The following is a 16,240-nucleotide window of genomic DNA, read 5'->3' on the forward strand; positions in this document are numbered from 1 at the left end:
TTTATATGAAATGCTATACTTCATTTAAAAATGAAATACATGATGGTAAACTGACATGCTTGTTTATTTATAGTTATGACATTGTGATTTATAATATGGTGTTTTGAAATATTAGATCAGACTTGTGCTCCCTAATGAGGCTGCATTTATTTTACCAAAATGAGAAATTATTGTGCAATAATTTTACTATTTAAAAACAACTTTTAATTTGAATATAGATTTATGAATGTGAATTTATTTCAGTGGTTTAAGATGAGTTTTCAGCATCATTACTTCAGTCTCAAGTGTCACACGATGCTTCAGAAATCAATCTAATATGTTCATTTGCTGTTTAAGAAATATTCATTTTTGCCATTTATTATTAATAATAATATTATTAATAGTATTATCATTGATATTTAAAACTGCTGAACAGTTTTTTTCAGGATACTTTCATAAGCAGAAAGATCAAACTATCCGTGTGTATTTGGAATAAACGCTTTTGTAACATTGTACTATGCAAAGCTGTATTAAATATTTTTAACTACTTTTTTTGGGGTGGGGTGTAATCAATGATCATAATCAACTTACATTTATAATCTTACAAAAAAATATTTATATTTGAGATCAATTTGAAAATACTATATCTAAATTTTTTTTAAATATTTTTAACAACAACTGTAATAATATTAATATTTCAGGGGTTTTTTTTATTGTCCCAGTCCTGCCCTGATAATATATACCCTCACTGGACACTTTATTGGGTACACTTGCCCAACTGCTTGTCAGTGCAAATATTTAATCAGCCAATCACATGGCAGCAACTCAATGCATTTAGGCATGTAGACATGGTCAAGAGGATGTGCTGCGGTTCAAACCGAGCATTAGAATGGAGAGGAAAGGGGATATAAGTGACTTTGAACGTGGCATGGTTTTTGGTGCCAGACGGGCTGATCTGAGTAATTCAGAAACTGCTGATCCACTGGGATTTTCACGCACGAGCATCTCTAGAGTTTACAGAGAATGGTCCGAAAAAGAGAAAATATCCAGTGAGCGGCAGTTCTTTAGGCGCAAATGCTTTGTTGAAGCCAGAGGTGAAGGGCCAGACTGGTTCCAGCTGATAGAAAGGCAACAGTAACTCAAATAACCACTTGTTACAACCGAGGTATGCAGAGGAGCATCTCCTCTCCTGTCAGCTAATAACTGGAAACTGAGGCTACAATTCGCACAGGCTCACCAAAATTGGACAATAGAAGATTGGAAAAACGTTGCCTGATCTGATGAGTCTCAATTTCTTCAGCAACATTTGGATGGTAGGTTCAGATTTTGGTGTCAACAAAGCATGGATCCAGCCTGTATCAACGATTCAAGCTGGTGCTGGTGGTGTAATGGTGTGAGGGAAAATTTCTTGGCACATTTTGGGCCCATCAGTACCAATTGAGCATCACGTCAATGCCACAGCCTACCTGAGTATTGATGCTGACCATGTCCATCCCTTTTGTAAACCTTCTGATGGCTACTTGCAGCAGGATAATGCGCCATGTCATAAAACGTGAATCAATGAATGGCCGGTGAGTGGATATAAATATTCAATTATTACGTTTTATGGAGATTTTGGGGTAAAATAAGATTTGGACAAGCATTGTATAACAGCATAGTACTGCAGATATTGACTATGTACATATCAACAATCTTGATTCCCGTTCTCAGCTCTAGCTCAACAGTTCAAATATGTGCAGTCTGCATACCAAATGTACCTGTCATTCTGTCTCAAAATACCCAGCTTACCGTCACCCTGTCCCACCTCCTCACCTCCACAAAACAACTACTGTATAACACTAATGTTGCCCAGAAATATCCTGCACAGGAAGCTCTCAATGCACTCAGACCGAGGCGACCAAAGCAAACAAAACAAGAGACACATTTAAAGCGATATTACTGGAAAACACAACATTCTTGAGTTGTCTCACCTGATGGGCGCGAGCAGCGAAACCAAAGCCCAGCTGTCTGCACACCACCATGGCTTCATTTATTCCCCAGTTCTCACTGCAGATCGTCCCCCAATGTTTTCGACCGCCGTCCTCCATGAGCACTTCCACGCGACCCTCTGCTGGGTCCCGGCCGCCCGCCAGACGCACCTGAAACACAAACACGCGCAGATCATTTGAGACGCAGACCATGAAAACATTGAAACACATGAAATGCTGATGATATGCAGGGCAATATTTTGAGCAACGTTTCAGGGCAATTTTGTGAAATTATCAGTCTTGGGCACGTTCTGTTAAAAAGAGTAATTTGTTATAGTTACTAGTCTTTGTCAAAAAATAACTAAGTTACAATATTATGAAAGTAACTAAATACCAGGGAGAGTAACTACTGTGTTCAGGGCTGAATTAAGAACATATTAGGCTCTGGGGCTACATCAAATCTAAAGGCCAACCTTTTATTTTTTTACCTCACAAAAGTGTGTGTGTGTGTGTGTGTGTGTGTGTGTGTGTGTGTGTGTGTGTGTGTGTGTGTGTGTGTGTATATATATATATATATATATATATATATATATATATATATATATATATATACACACACACACACACACACACACACTTTTGTGAGGTAAAAAAATAACAGGTTGGCCTTTAGATTTGATGTATGTATATATATATATATATATATATATATATATATATATATATATATATATAGTGCATCAGTTATGAGTCCATTCAGTATGATTCCGCCTAGCCCAGCTTCTGTTATTACATGTGCATTATTTGAATTTTATTTATTGCTCTACTATGAGTTTGGTTAGCCTACCTTTGAATGGATGGCTCTCACAGTAGTCCCGAAATAAGGGACTCATTCATTCATTCATTCATTTTCTTGTCTGCTTAGTCCCTTTATTAATCCGGGATCGCCACAGCGGAATGAACCACCAACTTATCCAGCAAGTTTTTACGCAGCGGATGCCCTTCCAGGCACAACCCATCTCTGGGAAACATCCACACACACACATTTGCACACACACTCATACACTACCGACAATTTAGCCTACCCAATTCACCTGTACCGCATGTCTTTGGACTGTGGGGAAAACCGGAGCACCTAGAGGAAACCCACGCGAAGGCAGGGAGAACATGCAAACTCCACAAAGAAACGCCAACTGAGCTGAGGTTCGAACCAGCGACCCAGCGACCTTCTTGCTGTGGAGCGACAGCACTACCTACTGCGCCACTGCCTCGCCAAAATAAGGGACTGTCCTGATTGGGCTACAGCCACTCTTGAGCCCCAGTTTAGCACCAGCGCCACTGTTTTTGAACAGCAGCGAACCGAAAGGAATACTTCACATTATCGACGAGAGAAAGCATAACGCAAAGAGTCATTTTCCACATCATAACGCAAATTAATACTTCAGCCAATCAAGGGCCCCCTTATTCTGTAGACCATGAGGCCTATGTTAGTCCGGCCCTGATTGTGTTACTTTAAAATAATCTAATTTGTCAAAAGACTATAAGTAGAGACATACATATAAAACATTGTTCACTAATCTACACTACTTTAATGTTGTTGTGAGACAATGTAAGAGACAAAGAAAACTATATATCTAGATAATATATTGTTTAATTCTGTCTGAGTAATAAGTGTTTGCGGTGGAGAAAAATGAAGTTTTATTTGCTTTGACGTCGTGGCTTCATCTTCGCCTTTGGTAGCAGAGCTCCCATTGTCACCTGCGTAGCCATTAATTGTATGGCGGCATGTGATGAGGTGAGGTGAGAATTACTTGTCATCGACGCATAGAGACTCCTTTTTCCTTGTCATAGGTTGCATACATGAACGTTCTTGCCTTTCAACTCAACAAGGGAAAAGTAGTGTTTTTATTTCCAGTTTGAAAACGCTACCATTGAACTTGTTGGATTTGCAATCTTTCTGACTCCTGGTTGTTGGTGTGTGTGACTGACTGTGCGTGAGCTTGTGTGAACAATGGAAAGAACTCTAAGTCATCATGTTCACAAACACACCAATCATCATCACTGGTTGGTTTTGTGTCCCACCAAAGCCCCAAAGACACACACGCACACACCCCAGAGAAAGAGAGGTCCTATGACTGAGAGGGATGCTGCTCATATGAAAACCACTTCAGTGTTCTCAATTACAGTACATGCATTTTTTGTCAGTAATGGTAACAGCATTGTAACGGGTGAAACAGTAATTTATTTAATTATTCCTTACTGAAAAAAGTATCGCCGTTAAAAACTCTGTTTATTTATAGCGCCGTTATTCCCCATCACTTGAAATGATGCAGTCAATGAGCAGGGCAACTAATTAGGGCAATAGGATATAGATATAATATTGCTGCCCATTCTCTAAGAAAAAAAGCTGAGCAACATTGCTCTGTAATATTGCCCAATAACATTAGTAAAAAGTTGCCATATATCATCAGCATAAGAGGCTGTTTACAGCTTGTTCCTTGTTATTTTCTGATCAGATAGCAAGCTGATCGTGAAAAGGACAGGTGTAAATGCCATCAAAAACAGATTTGATGTAAATCTGATCAACTTAAAACCAATCTCTTCCACAATCACCTGAACCCCTGTGAACAAAACCAGGACCTACTTCAGCGTTACTTACACACATACCACATGTCTTCCCTTATACACATTACTACATACAAGACATGTCAAGACATCTTTAAGGTCTTTGTCCTAAAAGCTTCTGTTTGTTAGGCTGGTTTCTCACACGTCATCCCAAAAAAAAGTGACATCCTTTTTTTTTTTTTTTTTTTGGATTTTTGAGACAGTTGTAGGCTGTGAAATAACTGAAATATCCAGCGTAGTGATATTGAACTGTAATGTGGAATCAAGCATTCAACAGCCCTGTAGTACAATGCAAATACATTTTAATTGAAATAGTTCTAAAATGTACAAATATGTTTTTGTTACAACTTGACTGTGTATTTTTCACAACATTATTAGAATTACAGCATACCAGAGGGTAACCAGAGTTAGTTTTGCTCACCGTATTCTCCACACCCGTCTTAGGAACGTAGCACTTGACAGAAGCGTCCCGGTTGTGTTTGAAGGTCCAGGGCTGGACGTCCTGGAAGAAACAATCTAAAATAGAGCGCTCTGTGCCCGCGCACCGCACTGAGTTCATGTGGATCGGTCCCGTCCCTGCAGAACAAACAAACAAACTGTAAATGTCACTGAGCCTTTACAAGTTAAAAGTCTTAAATATAAAACAAAATAACAAATACCTGGCCTGTCTGAGGACCTGAAGCCATAGAGAACACTGGATACTTTCTCAGAGACCCTTTACCAAACATTGCTAGTGCAATTTCAGCAACTGCTGTCATCTCAGTCTAACCCCTTGTTCTTAAATCTATGGAGGATCTGTATGTTTACCATTGATGGATATTAGTTTACCTTATAATAAATGTCATACTTCATTAAGCCCACAAACATAGGGAAAATATTACTATATTAGTATATTTATGTGTGCCAGTGCAAATATCTCTGAAAAAATAGGTTGTGGCGGCTTTGTAAAACACATGCTGGATAAATGACGACCCCTGGTAAATAAGGGATTAAGTCAAATGGAAATGAATCAATGAAAATAGGCTGTTTTAATCCAAATATGGACAAAAGCGAGTCATTGGGTTACATTTTAAATTATTATTTCATATTTTCTCCCACTTTTTGTTAAAACAGCCCAGCATTTTTAGAATCAAAATAAAAATATATAGGCATGGCGTCATAAAAATAAACTTCATTTAAAGGGAAAACTTTTTTTTTGTCCACACCTGCAGATATTCATTCTTGTTTTAAGGTTAAACTCAATTATTTTTATTTATTATTATTATTTTTATTTTATTTTTTTGAAAATCTTAAATCTTAAGCAAAAAACTGAAAACTCTGTCATCATTTACTCACTCGTCACAAACCTGTTTGAGTTTAACACAAAAGAAGATATTTTGAAACCATTAACCATTGAGTTCCATAGTATTTTTGTAATCAATTGTTGCAGGTTTCTAACATATTTCAAAATATCTTCTTTTTGTGTTCAGCTGAAAAAGGAAGCCCATTATGGTATTAAACCCCTTGACTGAGAGTAAATGATATGTACATTTACATTTTTGGGTTAACAATCCCTTAAAAGGGATAGTTCACTGATAATGAAAATTCACTCTGTCTACTGTAAAAAAAATGTCTGTAAGTTGGTGAGATGCCGTATAAATGCTTCAGAATAAATTCGTATTCCACAAAACATGATATAACCATAGAATTCACAGTTAAAAAGCAAGTAAATTTAACAGCTAAAAATGTTTTAACTGTAATTATTACAACATAAACCCATAAGTTACACAGTTCTGAGCTGTAAAAAAAGATGGTAAAGAACTGTAAATAATACAATGTAAACATTTAAATAAGACAGTTCTGAACTGTAAAAAAGATGATCATGTAGCTTGTGTGGACACTACTGCGCTACTTGCTTAAAATAATAGCTTCGCTACAGAAAAGCTATTTGATTTAGAAAATAGCGATGCTACCGCCACACTACTGAGAAATGTAGTTTAGCTAGTAGCGTCACTACTTGTAGCGACGCTCCTGCCCAACACTGGTGCTACCATATTTTTTACTGTAAAGTTCTGGCAACAGCTGTCGATTTTTTTACCGTAAAATTAACGTGTTTTTTTTTAACAGTATTTACCCTTCCGCAGATACGGTGGCCAAGAGAGCTTAATGTGCTAATTGCGTTAATGTGCAACGCAAACACATTTTTAAAAGATAACAAATTAATGAAACGTTACTTTTTCTCACAGTGCAAACAAATTACAAAAACACGCTGCAATTTCCAACACTTGCAAAAATATTGGAACACAATGGAAATGTTTCAAGGGGACCCAAAAACGTGATGGATGATGCTGTGCCGTGACTTTTGCTCAGTGAAGTTGTAGGTGATCTTTAAAAGGTGAGTTTTTTGTTTGTTTATTTTAACATCCTGTTTCTCTTGTCTTTCGTAATTAAATAGCCTAAATAATCATAACCCAAATAGCTGTGTACGTCCCCCTGAAACATTTCCATAGTGTCACGCTTTATTTGTAAGTGTTGTGAGAAAATGCAGCGCGTTTTTGTCAATTGTTTGCGTTGTGAGAAAATGCAACATGTTTTTAAAAAATGTGTTTGCGTTGTGAGAATATGCAGCACGTGTGCTATTAAATAATAAAGATCTTTTCATAATTTGCTGGCATTTTTGTTATTGCATGTGTTTTCCTAAATGGGGGCATGAACTATCCTTTTAAAAATGTTCACATATTTGTCATTAAAAACAAGACAAAAATACTGAGGAAGAAAATCATTCTTTGCCATCTTACAAGCCTATTTTTACAAAGAACCATGGCTTTATTATTTTGAGACGTTCTAAACGATGTTTAGTGTGAAAGCAGAAATCCTTATCACACAATGCAGGGCCACACATGAGATCAGATTCAGGGGGGTTCAATTGTTTGTGTTAAATCATATCATCGCATGCTTGAAGTTTTATGAAGATAAAAAGCTCGCCTGTGTATCAGATTCCACGGTTCATTTCCGTTTTTGTTTACTGTGACGTAAAAACATTGGTGGATTCAGCCTCAGGTGGCCACTAAATAAGAACTCAGCGTGAACACTGTACTAAAACTGCAGATATGAATCTTACAAAGATACAAAACGCACTACACAGCATAAATATACCAGAGGAGCATTAGCGTAAGAGTAATTATATAGATTTCCCCTAGCTCAGAAATACATGCTGGGGAAATTCGGAGTAAATGAAGTAGAACGTGACATGTGGAAAAACAGTGATTATGTGTTAGTGCGCTGAGTTTGGTTGTACTGATCAAAAAGACTGATTTTGACCACAGAACAAAGTCATGGCCAGCTGTTTAATTTTGAAGCAAAATTGAAGGACCCCAAAAGCAAACAAAGTGACCTATGTGGCTACGCTTCTGGGAAGCAAACTACTAGATATTGGCCAAAACCCTAAAGGTTAATATGGAAATGTTCCCTCACAGAGACTATGACATATAATTTAGGAAGTAATCAAAGATTAGGGACCGAAAGTAAAAGGTCAGTGTCATTGCAAAACCCAAAGCCTGACTACAAAAGATATATTTCTGCACTTACAATAATGTCATGATTTAAGCTTAAATGGCACAATTGGTTTAACTTTAGCGTTAGTGACTACACAGTTTTAGTTACTGCATTTTTATGTTTAACATACATAAAAAATACCGAACAAGATATATAGTAATGAATTAAGTATAAACTTAAATAAAATATAGTAAAATAAAAATAAAAAAGTATATTCATTCATTTATATTTAGCTTAGTTCGTTATTTACCAGGGGTCACCACAGTGGAATGAACCACCAACTATTCCAGCATATGTTTTATGCAGCGGATACCCTTCCAGCCACAACCCAGTACTGGGAAACACCCATACACACACACTCATTCACTATGGCCAGTTTAGTTCATCCAATTTACCTATAGTGCATGTCTTTGGACTGTGGGGGAAACCAGAGCATATATACAAATCTATTTATGCAACAGTTCTGTCTGGTTCTTGAATCTGATTGGCTTATAGCTGTGCAATATTCTGGAAATAACATCACTCGTACAGCCTATTCGCCCTTCACCTTTGGGTATTACTCGGCCCACATACAGCATTAAGCAGAGGACACTCTACAGTTTGACAAATATTGCAGCTGTTGGACAACATAATGTACTTTTGGAACTTTTTTTAGTCAAGAATGCAGATTACAACAATGCAGTTTATTTATAAGTATATTGCCTATTTTAAAATATTTATAATTTCAGAGATTCAGCGCATCAGCCGCCATCAACCTGTCTGTGCAGACCAAAGAAAGTGATGGTTGACATGGCGACAGAGACTGCATAATAAGTCCTTAGAGGGAGAAAAATGCAGTCAACATAAGTTTCAAACTACAGCTAAATAAATCATTATAAAACAGATAGGTGACTTGTCATATGTGACAAGTCGATCTCTCTCTAGTGTATTGTGTAGTGCTATTTCAACCACAAAAGCAGGTAGTGTTTGCTTTGCTTTGGATTTTTAGGCTTTTTAGGGGTTAATTATTGTGATATCCTGGCTGCAACAGAGAAATGTCTCTAGACTGATGGCATTTCATATCGTTCAGCCTTATAATCTTAAAATGTCAGCAAAAATCACCTGTTTTGTCATTACTTTAGACATTATGCAAGAGAATCGTTTAAATTGTTCTAGAGTGATGTTGGTGAATTAGCAACGGTTTCTGCTGTTCTGATGTCAGCTGCAGATGTGAATGGTGGAGGAAAGTAGTTCCTCTTACAAAAGGGTTTTTAAGACTCTCCATGGTTGATTTGTATACACATGATTGTATACACACGAATTGTATACGCACGATTATGCCATCAAACTGTTGTGTATAGAGATAGATAGATAGACAGACAGACAGACAGACAGACGATATATATATATATATATATATATATATATATATATATATATATATATATATATATATATATATATATATATATATATATAAATAATTTTATATACATATAAATTCTGCAGTTTCTACAGATTTGGGCGGTATAGCATATAAAACACTTTTTTCAACATTCACAGTTCATTATAATATTCTGATTTAGTGGCCAAAAATATTTTTTTTCAGCATTATTTTAAATAATAAATGTTTTGTACTGTGATTTTGATTAATTAATGCATCCTTGTTGAAAAGTAAAATAATAACAACAGAAATAATTAAAATCTCAGTAGTTATAAAGCAGCATATGAACAAAAAGGCAAATAAATAAAAGGAAAATAGAAGCAAAGTAGTCCAGAAGAGGCAGATGGAAAGAGAGTGGTTTCACAAGAGCGTGGTTTATGGAAAATGGACATTTTCTTCCCTCTAAAAATAAAACAACATATATATTCTGCATTAATGGTGTTTCCTTTCATGGGTGACTATAATCCCTATTTTAGGAGGAGATTAAATGGCTATATAAGAAATATGTCTCTCAGCCAAGTGTAATGTCAGCATAAGTTTAAACCCAGAGGTAAAAAAAAATAAATAAATGTTCTTAAACATTTTGCCTGGGTCATTGAGGGTGCACGCGAGTTGAAATCTTTCATCGTTTACAGTATCTGAATGAAGTAAAACCAGCTGATACAGCATTTAAACCAATCTCAAGACATGAAGTCATGTAGAGATATAGTTTTACTTTTATCTGACTGGGAGGTCATGCTTAGAGATGCTTCAACATAATGTATTGCTTTATGAAGAATAGGACTTTAAAAGATCTGCATTCTCGTACAGCAATCATACTCCCAATCATGATCAAAGTGGAAAACTATATCTGAACGAATGTGGATACAGGAATGGAATGTAGATACAGCCACAATGACAGACTTTTTTTAACCCATCGGTCCTTATAATTCTGAAACTGCGTGACTGTATGTTTTGTAATGTCTGAAAACATGGAATATTTTATTGCCTGTTTTCATTTTCAGCAGATAAATGCTGTAAAAGAATCCGTCTTTGATATTTTGCGGACAATTTATTAGTAGATTAAACAAATGAACATTTTACTCAAATCAGTAATAATGGAGTATAGTACTAATCATCGTAAAACGAAGAAAGTTCTAGGGAAATAATCATATTGAAGTATTTTTGATTTTGAAAATATACATACATTAACTCTTATTTGCATGCCTAACATATTTAAAATTGTAAAACCTTTTGATGCACTGATATATTGGCCAAAAAACTGGTAAAATAAGCTATTATCCCAAGCATAATAGTATTTATTTATCACAAACTTTTTGTTTATTGTATGCTAGTCCTTATTAATTAAACACTCAAACCTTAAACTAGATACTAGCCACATTCCAAAACTGTAAATTCTGAGGGGGGAAAAAATCTAGCACTATAGGATATTTGACACATTTTTAGCAAGTGTCTATTTTGTTTGGTGGTGGTGGTGGCTAAAAAGACAATCTTGATGGATTTTAAGTCTACTTTAATTTCCATGTGTACTTTTCACTTTAATTAAGTTGCATAAACAGCTCACTGAAATGATCGCTGCTCTTAAGCTTGAAAGAATGAGCTTTATACAGTTGAAATTATTAAACCCCCTTTGATTTTTTTTTCTTTTTTAAATATTTTCCAAATGATGTTTAGAAGAGCAAGGAAATGTTCACAGTATGTCTGATAATATTTTTCCTTCTGGAGAAATTCTTATTTGTTTTTATTTCAGCTAGATTAAAAGCAGTTTAAGTTTTTTAAGAACCATTTTAAGGTCAAAATTATTATCCCCTTTAAGCTATATTTTAAAAAGTCTACAGAGCAAACCATTGTAACCATTGCAAAAACAAAACAAAAAATCTGAGGCCTAATCTTATGGAACACTTCTAAATCATGGACAGTTTTATTCTTATTTTCCCAATGTTTTTACTTTGGCATGGACAGTTTTTTTTTTTTTTTTTTTTTTATAGTTTCTTTATTTATATATTTATTTATTTATTTTTTATTTTATTTTATTTTTTTTTGGTTATCAATTGTATAATTAGTTTAGTATACAGTCTGAGAAAACTTTAGTTTTGTGCTTTTAGAAAAAAAAATATATATATATATATATATATATATATATATATATATATATATATATATATATATATATATATATATATATATATATATATATATATATATATATATATATATATATATATATATATATATATATATAGGAATAAAGGGAACATGTTAATGCAATACATTTCTGGGAGAAATAACAATTTTGGCCATGACTGTACGTACAGTATATAAATTATTATTATTATTATTTGGATAGTACCGTTGGTTGTTAAACATTCCCCCATAAAACAGTTGTCATATATTGCTCAGTAAAGTTTCAATTAAATAATTCTATTATATTATATTCTTGATCATTTACAACTTGATAATTAAATACTTGATAATATTACATTGCTCTCTTTCTCTTTTCTTCATGCATGTTACACTCAGAAAAATATTTTGTTGCGTGCTTTCTTCGAAAATACTTGAGATTACCACAAAATTCTTGAGATTTTTTGGTACAACAAATTTTTTTGGTTCAATCCACTTCAATTTGTTAAGGTAAGGATTTGTGTTAGAACAACATATATGAATCGTGAGGAACCCTGCATTTTTTTCGGTATAGAATGACTATGAACTGTAAACTGTAAAACCCTCCGACTTTAATTTGATTCATATTCATAACCCAAGTGCTTTATATTCGGCAGGACAATTTGTCTATTTGTAATTATTGTGGTCAACTTGTGGTGCAAATTTAGACCCACAAAACAAAAACAGTGAGCCATACAAGTTTGAAATGCCATGATAGTGAGTAAGTGATGACTGAATTTTCATTTTTGGCTGAACTATGGCTTCATGTTATACTAAATGTCTGGAAAAATCAGCCAGCACAGTTAAGACTATACCAACACCATTATTCAGGATCATGTCTAAATGCAGTAACCACAGTCTGTTATACATGTAGCCCATCTCAACAGATTTCCTATTTTTACCGCCTGTCCTAAACAGTCCAGCTCTGTTCTGTCATTGAAGCACTAATTTGTGTCTCTCTTCACTCACTATATGTTTTTGTGGCCTCGGCTGCACTGGGAAAATTATACAGGACAATAAAGTGCATAAAGACGCTATGGATGGCAATCTTTGATCTTAAATAGTCCTGCTACATCTTGATACATGAATGAACTCAAAACTCAGCAAGTGAAGTCACTTTCTGCTTCTGCTTCTTCTTTTATTTTTATTTTTTGGCCAATCACACTGTTTAAGTCATTGTTCATTTTAATTAAAATGAATACGTTTTATATCAGTAACAATAACCCTGTTTAGCTGCTTTTGTCTTATGAGATATACAGTTGAAGTCAAAATTATTAGCCCTCCTGTGAAATTTTTTTCTGATTCAAGTATTTCCCAAATAATGATTAAAGCAGGGATTTTTTTTTTCACAGCATTTCCTATAATATTTTTTTCTTCTGGACAAATTCCTATTTGCTTAATTTTGGCAATAATAAAAGCAGCTTTAATTAAAATTTTTTTTGATTGTCTACAGAACAAACCATCATTAAATAATGACTTGCCTAATTACCCTCACTTTTTCGATTTAACCTAGTTAAGCCATTAAATTTCACTTTAAGCTGAATACTAGTATCTTGAAAAATATCTAGTAAAATATTATGTACTGTCATCATGGCAAAAATACACAAAATCAGTTATTAAAACCATAATATTTAAAAATATGTTGCAAAAATTCTCGCAATTAAAAAGAAATTGAAAAAAAGGAAAAAAATGTAACTAATAAATCCGACTTCAAGTGTAGTTTAATTATATATTTAATATTCTTCGATTTCTTCTTTATATTTTTGAGATAAGTCTCTTATGTGCCTAGATTGTAGCTCTGCACAAGAAGTTTGGCCAGAGGAGATATGGTCCTGCCCAACCGAGCCTTATTTCTCTCAAGGTTTTTTTTTTTTCTTCACTTTCGACAATTGGTGAGGAATTTGTTTTCTTGACAGAGCTTCCACAGTGCAACAGAATTACAGAGACAGGACAAAAACGCATAATATTTGAATGCAAATATACAAACTGACAAGTGTATGTACAGCTATGTTACTATATACAACTCTCCAACGCTGTATTTATTTGATTTAACAGTGCTATAGTGAAATATTATTACAAACTTTAATATTACCAGTCTATTTTCATATTTTAAATGTAATTTATTCAGATTATTATACAAAGCCAAATTCAATGTCATCATCCTTCAGAAGTCATTTTAAAATGCTGATTTTGTGATCAAGAAATATTTCTTGTCATTACCAATATTAATATCTTTTTTATGATAACAATGATAAAATATTAGGATTATTTATTGAATACAAAATTCAAAAGAACTTATTTGAAATAGAAATCTTTTGTAGCATTACTCTTATTTTGATCGTTTAAATGCATCCCTGCTGGATTCAATATTTAATTTCTTTCAAAATAAAACTGAGCCAAATATTAGCTTGCTTATTACTAATATTACAGCTAGGGCTAGGCCAATAAATGATATTATATCAATCACGATACAATTTAGGTCAATAACAATGATAAGCTCTGGACTTTTTATTCTATATTGATCTAAAACCCAATCACACAGCAGAAATGTGCAACAATGGGGATCTATAAGTGTGTTGGTATTAGAGATGTACCGAATTTTCAGCCACCGAAAGTATGTTATGCCTTTCATTTTTGTTGTATCAGTCATTGCTGGAGTACTCTTTTAAATGTGGAAGCATTAACAACTTCAATTAAAATATATATCATTATCGTTCAATATGTAAAATAATTATCGATATTGCATTTTTGCCAGATCGCCCAGCCCTAATTACAGCTATTGAGGTGTTCAACACAACAGTCATTCATTCATTTTACTTCGGCTTAGTCCCTTTAACCATCAGGGGTCGCCACAGTGGAATGAACTGGCAACTTATCCAGCATATGTTTCACACAGCGGATGCCCTTCCAGTGGCAACCCAGTACTAGGATACAACCATACACACTCACATTCACACACATACACTACGGCCAATTTAGTTTATTTAATTCATCTAGAGTGCACGTCTTTGGACTGTGGGAGAAACCGGAGCACCCGGAGGAAACCCATACGAACACAGAGAGAACATGCAGATTCCTCACAGAAATGCCAACTGTCCCAGCCAGGACTTGAACCGCTAACCTTCTTGCTGTGAGGCGACAGTGCAAACCACTGCTAACCAGTTCTAACCACACGACATGTATTATATTATTGCTTTGAATACAATTATCAGCCAATTAACAATCAAATAACACATCAAACATAAAACTTGAAGTATTTGACTGAGTGTATTTGAGAGTGCTAAACAGTAACAATGACTAGATTACAGTATATTCATAAAATGAAACTAGTCGTGCGGATTCATTTCAAACATCTTTAACTGGTAAAAAATGGCTTATATAACAAAAAAAAACAGACCTCTAAAATCATCACTACTCATAAATAAACATTTCAACCGTTCACTTCTGTGAGAAGTGGCACCTGATAAAACATCCTTTATGAGTCAAACCCCGAGTGAAACCATTTCCCTACCTCTCTTAAAATAAAAACCTGCACAACACTGCGGCTGTGTTTTTCATCAAAGCGATATCAGGAAGTCTTCAATAAATTGCTACTGTCATCGTTTCTTTTTGGCAGAGCAATTATCGCATCTTGTCAGAGCAAACCAGTGCCAGGAATACAGATCAGTGGTGAGCTTTGATTCACTAATACGTACAGCGTACAGCCACAGAAAGTTCCTTGGCTTAAACAAAAATCATTATTGCCATTTATGCATGTTTTGCACCTGAACAGTGTGATATTACATCATGTAAGAAATCATCACGTTATCCCGCTCTCATTTTCAGCAGCAGACAGGCGTATCCCACAGATAAACAGAGCTTATGATTTAAGCTCAGACTCAGACAGAATCATGTGGCAAACTGTGATCGTAATCAAGCTCTTATTTATGAATCACCATATTGATTCAAAGCAGATTAAAGGAATATTTCCACCAAAAACTGTAAATTCAGATATTTAATCGCACTTATGTTGATCCAGCTGGTTTCAGAATGAGAGTAGGTAAATAGAAAGAGAATTTGTGTACTGTTCCTTTAAAGGCAAATGCTTTTTAAACACTCAACTTCCTTTAGTGAGTAACATTGCTGAGAAAGATCTGCAGGTTTACATAGCAGTAAGTCCCTCCAAAGTGCATTTTCCTCTGTATCTTTAAGCAAACTTTTCGATCTTCTTCAAACACCTCGATTATTTTCTATATTCAACTCATTTTCTAGCAGGAGCACATCATAGTATCCTAATTTAAATAATTTCTAGTGGTGTAACGAATCTCAAATTTCAGGGATCGGATCACATTATAGTTTTTTAGTCACAGATCGGACCATTTTTCAGGTCAGCCAAAAAGGGAAGGAGACAAATGTAATTTGCTTTCCATTTATTACAAACACAGCACTGCGAGAAACTTTTAGTTTCAACAAACAGAAATTAAAACCTATAATTTTATTCAAAAAAATAAAAATAAAAAATAATCAGACTAAATAAAAACTGCTACAACTGTTGCTGATAACCCTAAATGTA

The 16,240-nt window shown here is 34.5% G+C and overlaps 1 protein-coding gene across 3 annotated transcripts in view; it reads right to left on the reverse strand.

Annotated features, from left to right (window-relative positions):
• The window catches only part of loxl4 (lysyl oxidase-like 4), a 58,374-nt gene that overhangs the window by 16,622 nt on the left and 25,512 nt on the right, over positions 1–16,240 (reverse strand). For all 3 annotated transcript variants that reach the window (XM_087279698.1, XM_087279697.1, XM_087279696.1), the window contains exons 8-9: positions 4,993–5,147; positions 1,950–2,117 (exon numbers count right to left, since the gene is read on the reverse strand). In XM_087279698.1, coding sequence (XP_087135824.1) covers positions 1,950–2,117; positions 4,993–5,147 — 323 coding nt within the window. The remainder of the gene's footprint in view (positions 1–1,949; positions 2,118–4,992; positions 5,148–16,240) is intronic.

Source organism: Danio rerio, chromosome 13 (assembly GCF_052040795.2).
Source record: "Danio rerio strain M-AB ecotype USA chromosome 13, GRCz13ab, whole genome shotgun sequence".
NCBI lineage: Eukaryota > Metazoa > Chordata > Actinopteri > Cypriniformes > Danionidae > Danio > Danio rerio.